The following is a 12506-nucleotide window of genomic DNA, read 5'->3' on the forward strand; positions in this document are numbered from 1 at the left end:
ATTGAACATGTTCAATATTCCCAATTGTCGGTTGCGACCCTTTTAGGAGCGGATTATTGGGACAAATCAGCTCGTATCACACCACAGACCAAATGATGATTGTACAGGGAAATCTCACAATGATCGGGCGTGAAGGGGTCAGGAAGAGGCAAATTCAGGACAAAAACAGCCCAAAAACCGTTGTGTGTGACAGGCTTTAGTTACATTAGCTCTTAATATTTGTACTCTAAAGCTGCATAAAGCGGTAACAAGGAACAGTAACTATTAAATAAATTCTCACTTTTACCATTAATTAATCACTTTAACTGGATAACACAAAACAGAGCATGCAACATGCAATAATAAGAGTGGTGTGTGTTTTACTTAAAGACAAACACTTGTGGAATATATTAGAAAGGTACTCACAAACTCAGACTGGATCTAAAATGAAACACATGATTAAGTGATGAAGGAAACAACTTCTAGAAGTGTAAAATTCAACCTTTTAAATGTGGTGTGAAGGTAATAATTCTGCTTAACTTCTTTAAGTGTTTAACGACAGGTAAATATTGAAGTTTCTTTGTGACTCCAGTTTACTCGTCCCTTTGTAAACACACCAGCTGTTGCACTGTGGTCACGTTTTGCTTTTTATTTTGCTCTTCTGTCTCACAAAAAAGCATTTTCCTGTATGCAGTCTTTCCCAGCGACAATCGTAAAGAAGAGACTACAACAGATTTCCAAGGCAGCTGATGTCAAAGGCTTATTGTTCCAAACTCACTCCGAGGTATCCGTGCAGTGCAGCAGCCAACAGGCTTTAATAAACTTTGTTCTTTCATGAGATTGCTGATCTTAGTGGAACTTTTGCAGCAGCATAATCCCCCTACCCTGAGATTAAATCATAAAATAATCCATGACATTTTACAACATAGAAATCCTTTTTGCAAACTTTGCAAAACATGCTAGCTTGGTTGATCATAGGACACATGGCTTGTTGTTAAAAAAAATGCATTTTGCATCAGCAATAACAAAGTTTTGATGGTTAAAGTTGGCTGGCAGGTCCAGTTTTTGTTTTTCCATCCTCAATCTCATTGCTTCAGGTAATATTTGCTTGTGTTATGGTTGGATTCACTCGATGAATGCCACTGCTTCATGGTGATTTGCGTGATTATCAAATAAATTAAAAAAAAAAAAAAGAGTGCCATCTCATGTAAGAACTCTTGGTCTTAGGAGTGCAGTTATATAGTCCTTCTTTCGGTAGTAATCAGACTACTGGTATAATAACAGATTATTAGAATGAAATCTGCCAATGATGTGTCCTGTGTTTGATGCACAGTTAGATGCTAAAAACAAATATGGCGTTCTCCATTGTGAAGACTATCTACCTTCATAGTGTGAATCGGTATTGTGCTGCTGCTGCACCCTTTAAAAAAAAAGCTAATTAAGCTAGCTAATTAAGCTAACTAATTTCAAACAAGATCATGGTGCTGAGGAAAAACTATGCTGTGTGAAGTTCGTCCTCTGCGTTGGTTTTGCCGATTGCATCTGGATTGGAGAGGGGGTCCAAGTCTGCAAAGAGGTTGAACCAGGCTGAGAGGTCTTTGGACTTCCCCATCGTTTCTGAAAATTGAGTTAAGAGGGATGAAAAGTCATAAAGTTCAACCTGTAAAGCTGTCAGGAACACAAAAATACCTCACTTTGTTCTGCTTGAACAAAATGCCCACTGTGCCCCGAGCCTACCTTTCAGTGCTGGCTTTGAAGGGTTCTGAGTGGCTCCAGATGGGTGCTCGGCTGCCTGGGTGACAGGCTGTGGAATATTCCCGGCCCAGTCTGAAGCAGAGAAGGAGATTTGGATTAATCATCAGGGTGCAGATCTTGGTCCAACAAATGCAGTGACTGCTGACCTTGTTTGTTTGACAAACATTTGGAATATTTTCTGCATCAGGGCAGATATTTCTGATACTTTGTTTATTATACAACTTAGAAACAGCGGTGGCAGGTCTGAGATCTTGTAAATTTAATTTCTTTTCATCCTTTGTGTGTCCAAGAAATGCATCTTGTAGTAACACTGAATCAGAGAAGATAAATATGCTGATGTTATTTTACTTAACAAGCAAATGCAAACAAACAGCCTTATGCTTATGTACAGTGATGTTAAATTCTTTGACTAGATTTGGACTTTTTGATCCTTCTGTAGCTCCTCAGAACTGCTTTTGGGCTCCAGTGTTGATCTGGTTTCTGTGTTTTACTGCCTTTTGTGGGAATGATGTCTTTATTATTATTTGAGACTGACTGCAGCTTGAATTTACTCTGTTTGGCAGTATTTCAGGTTCTGAGAGCTTCTTTACTTAAAAGTAAATTCTGTTGTAAGGCACTAAGGGTCTACTTTCTGATCCTGCATTTGCTAGAAGTAAGCACAGTAAAGCAACTTAAGGCCTTTTTTCCTTTTTTTGTTGACCAGATGGAGTCTCTACTTCAAACCTTATTGTCTGTTTCTCTTTGACTTCATTACTCCTGAATGTCTTTCTAGGGCCTATTTTCCTCTGAATGCAAGAAATAAATCTCACGTACCGGCTAAACCTCCAGTGCAACTTCAGCTACAAGTCTTGTACGAATAAACTTCACATTTAAACTTCTCTATAGCTCAACATCCATCCATCCATTTTCTGTACCTACTTATTACAGCTCAGGGCCGCATAAGGGCTGGAACCCATTATAACTTGACAGTGAAGTTCAAATCAAAGCAAAGTGAAATAGATGAAACCAAATGACTAAACCAAAGTCCAGGCCTGGGTGAAATGGAAAGTGGTTGGCAGCCACATACTCTTAGCCAATCTAATCATCACATGCTAATAATATCTTTAACACAGACACAATCATTTTGAACCCACTTTTCTCCCATGTGTGGAAACGATCAGCAACAGTGAAGATTCAGACACTAAAGTCTAGTCTGACCTGAACTCAGATGAGCTGGAGTGCTCATATGTTCTGACCTGAAATGGAAGACGTTTTCAGACTCTGGTCCAACAGCTGCGATGGTAGAAAGAATGCCTTTTCCTTCTGTTGGGATTCTGCTGATCCAGCGAAAGCTGAGCTTGTTGCTTCGTCAGGTTCTCCAAATACTTCTGTCCACTTCTGAGCGAAGTCGCCCTCATCCACAGACAAACCGCCGAGGATCTCGTTTAGTAAGGCCAGGCTGTCCTTCTCCTCCCCATCTGACTCTAGATGAAGAAAGAGGCACTTATTTCTGAATTATCATTACTTTCATTATGGGGTATTTCTGCAGTAATTCCATCCATTTTTTTTCTTTAGAAATCAGTTGTTTCAAGTAAAAAGTTTAATACTTAAAAAGTATGTTTGTAGCCAAAATTGAGTTTTTTTAAAGAAATGTGTGGTTGGAATGTGCAGAGTGAAAACATGTTGCAGATCAGATCATTTTTCTTACCTTCTCTGGTTTTATCTGTGGTATTTTCATTTTCTAGTGAGATGAGTCTAACATGACAGACAAAACAAAAGTTTGTAACATCTGTGCAACAATCAAACAACAGGAGTGTAGAAGTTTTATGTTCAGTCACTGCATATATTATCAGAGTTGGCATGTGCCAAAGATAACTTAAGCAGATTATTTTAAACTCACTGGTTATCGCTTGTCTCTGTTCTCCTTCTATCATCAGTCTCTTCCTTCATTTTCTTCTTCCCCTTCTTTTTAGCCACCTTGTCTGTGGGGGCTTGTAAGGTCTGGAAGAAAAGCCAAATTATTGCTTGTGGCTGTTTTTTGTGTTTTTTTTTTAGCATCAGGATTTGTATCTGTCCACATCAACATGCTTTCTGACCGTAAGTGTTGAGAGCTCGTAATGCTGACAGCCCTTGAAGCTCTCATGAATGGCTGCCATGGTGTGGGATGTCTTTTCCCAGAAGTGCAAAAGTATTGTCTGAAACAATATTAACAGCTACATGTTAAATGGTAAAAATCTAAATTCCCTCACTTTTTATTTACACGTCTACTGATTAGCGTTTCCTATCTGTGGGATGTGAAAGAGTTTACAAAGTCAAAAAGGTTGGGATGCTGTGTAAAATGCCACTGTGCACCATCACCTCTTCTTTTACAAACTCTGTAGGAGTGCTGAGACCATTCAATGGACATCTCACAACGCATTCCAACATTTTGGAATTAAGATTGCATCTCCTTGTTCCATTTCCCGACAAAACCACAGCTGGTAGAGCCAATGAAAACACCATGTCAGATCAGAGGGTCTGCAAGCAGCAGGTACTTGTGTTATACCTGGTATGTGGTTAAGACATGAGACAGGAGGTTGCAGCGACTGGCTCCAAGCAGGTCCACTTTCTGGCAGACATCATTCTTCAGCTTGTCAAAGCTTGTTTTGGTTGTTCGCACCTGGGCCTGAACCTGAGATGCAAATGATAGTTTAAACATCTCAAACGTAGTTAGAAACCCAGTGTTATGTATCACACAGTGAAAATGCAAATAATGTTCGTGTTTGAGCAGGTGTAAAGTTTATGTAGCGAACTGACTGTCTTTTATGGGGGTTTTCTGCCCTCTAGTGGGGTGTTTTGGTGTCTACTGATGGGAGAAAAATTTGGGATTTTATCATTTAGTAAGGAATGTTTTTTTGAGGGGGATGTTCTGTTAGATTGAGAAATTAATTAATGTTATTTAAAAACTGTTACAGCCTGTAATGAGTAAGGAATTGAAATGATTGCAATCAGAACATTTCCCATGTATTTTGTAAGTCTTCTATTTATATTTGGCTCTGCAACTCTTCCAGGTTTAAAGTAGCAAGGAATTAGCCACATGACAACTGTTTCTTATTATCAAAGTTACCCTGGCATTCACAATTTGTTTTTATTTAATTTTAACAAGTGATGTTGCAGTCTTGCATATACCTGTGATGGGCTAAGCTAAAAGAAAAAGTAGGCATTATTGCAGAACTTCTTGTTCTGACCGATATGCTGTGTGAAAGACGGACCTTGCGGAATTTCTCCATCTGTTTATGCGTATCGGGATCAAGTTCCTGAGATACGTCCTTCATCCACAGTAAGGCTCCGCGGTATTCAGTCCTGGACTGCTCCATGCGATTCACTGTCAGCCACGTGTCTGAGATGGCTCGATAACGAAATGTTTCCACCTCCTGGTACAAACGGCACAGAGGGTTCCTCAGAGCCAGTCTGCAGGATGAAGAGGGAGAATTCAACTGCTGCATATCACAGATTTTTCATGCATAATCTTCACTTCTTTCCAGATTTTTCTAATAATAATAATGTCTTGGGATTACTAGAACAAACAACACTTCCCTCGTCCTTTTTAAGGGAATTTGTTGTGAGATCTTTACGTAAAACGACCTTCTAGTCCAACTTTAGCTTTCTTATTATCTGAATGTGGCCTGGTCGGATGTAGCCTACCTCTGCTGAGAGGAGAAACAGAGTGCCTTTCCTGTGGCCTGCATTATCTTTCCAGCCCTGGTTTTATCCTGCGATCCCTGGGAGCGAAGGAAGCGACCCAACTCATTCTCCTCTTGAGAAAGCACTGCACAGGTAAAAGAATGTAGTCTTATGAAAATACAAAATTTCTATCTCGTTTACATTTTTTATAGATGAAAGAAAGTGTAATCATCTTCATTAAGGCAGAGGTACATTTTACTTTTTAATAGATGGCTACCACAAACTTAAATAAATGGTGAGACGTAAATAGATATTCAAGTCCTAATCATGCAGTTTATACAAGTATTACGAAATTAAATTTCTACAAAGTACTTTGATGTGAACATACGGCATATCCTTCTTTGGTACTGCTCGATGACCTTTAGCAGCTCCATGCATGTTCTCTGGATGGAGTGGAAGACCTGCCCAGCAGAAGACCGTCAAACAACAGGCAACAACAACAGACTTTGTAAATAACGTCACTATATATTTTAGGGAAAGAGGCTCTAAATTATATTTAAACACCTTGTCTGTTTATTTTATTGTTTATTTATGACGTGACTTAGAAAGATATTGGGTTATAGTCAAGTCCTGATTTCATCCACCAAATTCTTTTCACTAGTGACAGAAGTGTAGCTGATGGAGTTTTTTCAGCCTATTTGAGGGAAAGAACCTCCATGTTTATTGATGATTCAGATACAATAGAGTCCACACCAGCTGTCACTGAGCATGCTCTGAAGCTACAGGCCTGTAACAGCCCAGCATTCCTCCTCCTCACCTCCAGCTTGGCATCAAGGTCTGCATCTGACGCCACCACATGTTCATCCTCCTTCTTCCCAGTGACTTTGATGAGCGTCTGCTTGGTTTTCCAGTATTTCTGCTGGAACTTGTTCACCACAGATGAGTCCTGACTTTGGATGAAGCGGTCAAGGTAATCTCGGGAGTGACTGCTGCAATGATAACATGATAGGAATGCTGCTGTGGCTGATGCTACCATACACTCTCTTATACAGAATCCTGAAAGATCTTGTTGATTATTATTAGTGTACACATGATTATACTCACAAAGTACCTCCCTCCATTTTTTAGGACGATCTGTAGAGAAAGCAGAGCACCATATACTTGAAAGGAAGTATAGCTGAAAAAAAATTAGTTTGAACCTTAATGAACAAACACAAGTTAGTACAAATTATTTCATTTTCTTTGAAATGTCTGGAAAAAATGTCGATAACTTTATACCAGCAAATTAACTTGGGACAGATGAGGGTGCCATGATTGGTCATAAAAGTAGCATCCACCAAAGTCTTCAAATAACTCTGGTTTTTCATTGCCTACAGAGCAAAATACCGTGAAAATATTCAAGGAGTCTGAGGAAATCTTGGTGAATAAAGATTAAGAATGGAAAACACAGTTTAATGCATGTGATCTTCTAGCCTTCAGGTAGAACTGCATGAGCAACAAGCAGACTTCACTGGACACCAGATAATCTAAGATGACTGAAAGACAGAGAACACGTATCCTGTGGTTAGATGAATCCAATATTTGTCTATTTATTTATTTTTTTAACTGTTGTGGTTCTGTGTGCTGTGATGAGAAGACCGTCCAGGCTGTTATCAAAGACAGCTGCCACAAACCTGCATTTGTGATTGTACGGAGGTCACTTTCTTTTCTAGGAGGAAAATGGTTATTCTGCACATCTTCCAACAGCATGGATTCCTGCTTGCCTAGCCTGCCTACAGCCCATTTCTACCGCCTCTCAAATTGATTTCTTATGAACAGGGGAATCAGACAGAATGAACACCGATTCCAATAGAAGGGCAACAATTAATATTCTCAGTTCTCAAATAATTAAGAAAACCATCAAAGGAAGTGATGTAACACAATTACAAACTTGCTCTTCCAACTTTTATTAATTGTCTTGTTGGCATCAGATTTTATATTTTATTTTCCAAATTCAGTAAAGCTGGTAAGTTAAGACACTGGAAAAAATGTATTTATACTATTAAATATTTAAACAAATTAATTCCCAGATGAACTTTTTTTTTTGGAATTTCACAAAACTTCCATCTTATTGGGTTTGCATGTTGTGACATTAAGGAATAATTTACAGCCCATTATTTTACTTGCAACAATCAAAATGAAAAGATTTCATGTTTTATACTTTTAAGTTTTTCTATTTAAATAAATCACATCATGGGAAACAAGATCCCATCGCACAAATAAAAGATTAACAAATTATCTAAATTTTGCTTAATTTTGCATGCAGTTCTTTAACTGGGAAAAGAATTTAGTAAAACTAATGTGGACTCTTGAAGGTGGGTTGGCTCACACTAAATGAGTGACCTCCAGTCGGCATAGAGATATTGTGTTAGAGGGCTTGGCTTTTTTGATGTACCTTCACACCCTGCTTAGTTCAGTCATCTGCCACAGTAGATTAAAGGCATTTATCTTCTTAAGAACACCACCTCCTGTTTCCAGAAGCCATCACCTGCTGTGTCTGAGCATCGTTGTGAAATGAGTAGATAACCGCATCCACAGCTCGCGCGTCACGACTCGTGCTGATGAGATATTCTGATGCGAAGCCACGAACTGCTGCCTTTTATACTATCTTTAAAACGAGCATAATGTCATCACGAACAATACACACCTACTTATCGATCATTAACCATCACGATAGATCTTTATTAGATTATCCGGAAGCTCCGCGTCAGTGTGCGGAAGCCCCGCAGCGCTTCTCTCCCTCTGAATAATCCACGAGCAGTCTATCAAAAACAGAATTAACTGGTATCAGAATAAATCCACGGGGTGATCCCCACGTACCTGGCGTGTCGTTAGCATGAAGAAAAGAAGCTTTACATCCGGACAAACAGCAGCGCTGCTGACTGCCAGGACCTCTTCTACTGTAAATGTGTACACACAGCTGCTCATTCAGATCAGCGCATCGTCCGCATGCACGCGGCAAGCTGACGTCAATCAGGATGCGCGAGTCAGATGCCGCCACCATCCATTCAACATCCACGGACCAAACCCTGTTTGAGCCAGGTCAGGATTGTTCAAATGTTTGTCCAGTGCAAACAGAATTACAGCTTGTAAGGTCTGGCTGGATGTCGATGTGAAAACTGATTTCATGGTTGGAGACTAAATAGACAGTTACAAAGACATGGTGGACTCTGGAGTATTCAAAGCTGCTCAAATGTATGTGTTATATTTTGCAAAACTAATAAAGGAAAAAAGAAAAAGATTAAAAATAGAAAAAGTTTGAACAAGGAAACAAAATTTTGTTCCTTGAAAGAAAAATATCTTTTTAATCCTAATTCTTCCATTAAAGAATTCAGTTTAAAAAAAGGGGAAAGTGAGCAAAGCACTTATTATGTGAAGTAGAAGTGCTGAATGGGTATGTGTGTGTGTGAGTGAATGGGTGAATGTGACATGCTATGTAAATTGCTTTGAGTGGTCAATATGACAAGAAAAGTGCCGTATAAGTACATTCCATTTCCATTTACTTTACACACCAGGACCTGCAATTTCCCCACAAGATCATGCAGACAGGCACAGAAACCAAACCTGGGAGTCTCGTAGAGCCATGATGTAAAATATTCCTGTCCTCTGTGAGACTTGATGGTGTTGTAACTTGTTTGGCTACAGTCAGATGCCAATACACCGTGGTCTATCTTCATCACCCACCAATGCACTGGTCAAGCCCAGGGCAAGATATGTCTTGTCATGTTTTCTTGTCTTGTCTTTGTTTTTCTTGTTGGTTGTTGAAATGCCTGTTGTTGACTCATCATCGTTTGTCTGTTGGTGCTTTCACAAATTTGTCCATGTTTTGCTAGCAGTACAAAAAGTATGTTTTATTTAACCTAGCTGGCCTCCTGTGTCATAGCTCTGTCCAATCCGATAAAGTCAAAAGGGCTGGAGAGGTTCTTGTCACTTAAGACCCAAAAAACATCAAATTGGACCAAATACTAAACTTGAGGTTCAGCCACAGTTGGTGACATCGCTCTGGCTCAATCCATCTCATATATACAGCTTGTAATGTAGACCTTAATGATAAAACAGTTGTTTGGCAACAGTTTGGAGTCTTTGAGTGTTTCTTTTTAGTTAATTTTATGGGACAATTACTAGATCTATATATCAGTCAGGAGTGTGTAGAGAGGAGACTTCAACTAACAGAGTGCATGTGAGACGTAGTTTCACTGAAGTAGCACAAATATTTCAAATGTACATTTTTTAGCTTGTTATAATGTCCCCTAGTAGACAAAGAGACCAACACAATCATGTTGGAATAACTGCAGTGCAAACAGCAATCAGCAAATTCAGACTCTTTAGCACCATGATTTGCATCGTGTGGGCAAGTAAACAAAAATAATACAAGATTTGAAACTAGATTTTTACTCAAGGACTTCATTCAATACACCAACTGGACGATTTATGTGTGTGTTAAGTAATGAATGTGGCTTGTATACTCTAGTCACGTCTGCATAAATGCTTTATAAATGCAGTCCATTTTGACCTTTTAGCCTGTGCAAGCTCATAAATGCTCGTTAATAACAGTAAATGACTGCAGAAATGTTTGCTTTCTACTTCACTGAAAAGGTCGCTACTATCAGTAACCAATTCACTGAGACTAACCAACTCAGCCTAACCAAACCAGCTACTGGTGCCTCACTCTGCTCCTTCCGCTCTCTAAATGAGAACGAAGTCTCTAAACTTCTAGTCAGCTCAAAACCCACAACCTGTCCTCTTGATCCTGTTCCCTCCGACATCCTGCAGAGCATTTTACCTACAATCAAAACTGCAGTAATCCATATTATCAACTCCCCTCTTAAATCCGGTGTCTTTCCCTCTGCCTTTAAGCAAGCTCGGGTTACCCCGCTGTTGAAAAAAACCCACACTAAACCCAGCCCAGGTTGAAAACTACCGGCCGGTCTCACTGCTTCCATTCATGTCTAAATTACTAGAGCGTGCCGTCTTCAGTCAGGTCTCACAGTTCCTCCAAGACAACAACATGTCTGATCCATATCAATCTGGCTATAGGCAAGGCCACTCCACTGAAACTGCTCTCCTGTCAGTTACTGATTCCCTACGGCTTGCCAGATCCGCTGGTCATTTCTCAGTCCTTAACCTGCTGGACCTGTCTGCTGCCTTTGACACAGTCAACCATACTCTTCTCCACTCTCTCGGAGCTTGGCATCTCAGGATCTGTCCTCTCGTGGTTTGCGTCCTACCTCACAGGGAGATCATTCAAAGTACCTTGGCAAGGGGGAATGTCCAGATCACATGGGCTGACAACAGGGGTGCCTCAGGGCTCGGTGCTTGGCCCTCTTCTCTTTTCACTATACACCTCCTCAGTCTGTGCAGTCATTAGCTCTCATGGTTTCTCCTACCACTGCTATTCAGAAGACACTCAGCTTTTCCTTTCTTTCCCACCTGACGACACAACTGTCTCAATGCGAATATCAGCATGCCTTGCTGATATCTCCGCATGGATGAAGGATCGCCACTAAATCTGTCCAAGACTGAGCTTATTGTCTGTCTAGCCAATCCTTCCTTACCGCCACTGGATAATCATGCAGCTCGACTCTATCACACTTGTGCCTACGTCTTCTACCAGGAATCTTGGTGTCAAGGTAGACAACCAGCTGACCTTTAAGGACCATGTTGCCTCTTGCCAATTTGCTCTCTACAACATCAGGAGGATCAGACCCTACCTGACTGAACACTCGACCCAGCTCCTGGTCCAGGCTCTGGTCATTTCATGCATTGACTACTGCAACTCCTTACTGGCTGGCCTGCCTGCACGCTCAGTTAAACCTCTCCAGATGTTTCATAATGCTGCAGCACGTCTGGTCTTCAACCAGCCCTAAAGAGCTCATGTCACTCCCCTGCTAATCGCTCTTTACTGGCTTCCAGTTGCAGCATGCATCAAATTCAAAGCTCTGCTTCTGGCTTACAAAACAATAACCCGAACGACTCCTGTCTACCTCCACTCCTTAATCCAGAGCTACACTCCCTCTCGACAGTTATGCTCTGCCAGCAAAAAACGCCTAGTGCTCCCACCACAATGTGGCGCAAAATCAGTAGCTAGACTCTTATCATCTGTTGTCCCCCGGTGCTGGAACGATCTACCTAACTCTGTCCGATCCGCAGAGTCCTTATCCACTTTTAAGAGCAAGCTAAAGACTCAGTTGTTTAAGGAGCATTTCCACACTTAGCTTAACTCTTCTACTCAACAGAATGAGTTAGAAAGATTTGTCCAGCTCTTTGGCTCAACTCAGCTGCGTGCACTTATGCCCATGTTGATATTGTGTGATGAAATCGTGATCTTGTATTTAAACAAATGACTAGGAAAAAAAAAAAAAACTACAAAAAACTTAAAATCTATCTATCTATCTATCTATCTATCTATCTATCTATCTAGCTATCTAGCTATCTAGCTATCTATCTATCTATCTAGCTATCTATCTAGCTATCTATCTAGCTATCTAGCTATCTAGCTATCTATCTAGCTATCTAGCTATATATATATATATATATATATATATATATATATATATATACACATATATATATAGCACCTGGGTCTCAAAGCAGTCTGACTATCACTTAATTATGATGTCCCATCTTGTTTGAATTATGCTTGTGTTGTTCTTACTCTCAAATGTAAGTCGCTTTGGATAAAGCGTCTGCTAAATGACTGTAGAATAGAATAAATAACAAGTAAAAGAGGTGTGAGTGAGAGTTCAATTTATATTCTTGTTTGCCCTTTATTTAGCCAGGTGTCCCATTACAGTGCAAGAGCTTTTCTTCCAAAGAATCTTCATCATAATCCGATCAAAGTCCTGGTTATGATAATTTACTCTTACAGTATCTTAACCTTTATGAATTAACCTTTGAATGTATAAGCTATAATATCATTAAATGAAGATAAACCAACAACTGACAGCTGTTGGATTTCCTCACATGAACTGTTTGCTTCGGGTTCATCCACAATATTTTTACTGGTCCAGGGTCAGGACTGTGACGTGGCAGTTTTAAATCATCGACTGTGCTTCTCCCCGTCTGTTCTCAGTTAGAGCAGTTTGTGCTGA

The 12506-nt window shown here is 40.0% G+C and overlaps 1 protein-coding gene across 4 annotated transcripts; it reads right to left on the reverse strand.

Moving 5' to 3' along the window:
• Positions 1-1474: 1474 nt before the first annotated feature.
• ica1 (islet cell autoantigen 1) lies at positions 1475-8339 on the reverse strand. 4 transcript variants are annotated; one of them, XM_041987073.1, is made up of 13 exons: positions 8236-8339; positions 6481-6510; positions 6194-6365; positions 5765-5837; positions 5398-5521; positions 4965-5163; positions 4259-4384; positions 3810-3908; positions 3614-3714; positions 3422-3468; positions 2970-3197; positions 1717-1806; positions 1475-1596 (listed from the first exon to the last, which is right to left on the reverse strand). In XM_041987073.1, exons 2-13 carry the CDS (start codon positions 6495-6497, stop codon positions 1475-1477), a joined length of 1398 nt encoding a protein of 465 aa, XP_041843007.1. In that variant the 5' UTR covers positions 6498-6510; positions 8236-8339. The 4 variants fall into 4 exon arrangements, with proteins under 4 accessions (XP_041843007.1, XP_041843009.1, XP_041843008.1 ...); XM_041987075.1 differs by having other exon boundaries at positions 6481-6553; XM_041987074.1 differs by lacking the exon at positions 8236-8339 and having other exon boundaries at positions 6481-7407.
• Between the last annotated feature and the right edge of the window lie 4167 nt (positions 8340-12506).

This window comes from Melanotaenia boesemani, chromosome 6 (genome assembly GCF_017639745.1).
Source record: "Melanotaenia boesemani isolate fMelBoe1 chromosome 6, fMelBoe1.pri, whole genome shotgun sequence".
In the NCBI taxonomy this organism is placed as follows: Eukaryota; Metazoa; Chordata; class Actinopteri; order Atheriniformes; family Melanotaeniidae; genus Melanotaenia; species Melanotaenia boesemani.

What these genes read in the sequence shown, in the direction of transcription:
- ica1 (XM_041987072.1), bottom strand. Translation starts at nt 6,412, where the DNA reads ATGGTAGCATCAGCCACAGCAGCATTCCTATCATGTTATCATTGCAGC. An exon ending in TGTTTCTCCTCTCAGCAGAG is followed by an intron (nt 5,164 to 5,397) that starts GTAGGCTACATC and finishes TTCATCCTGCAG; the next exon opens with ACTGGCTCTGAGGAACCCTC. An exon ending in AGATGGAGAAATTCCGCAAG is followed by an intron (nt 4,385 to 4,964) that starts GTCCGTCTTTCA and finishes TTTGCATCTCAG; the next exon opens with GTTCAGGCCCAGGTGCGAAC.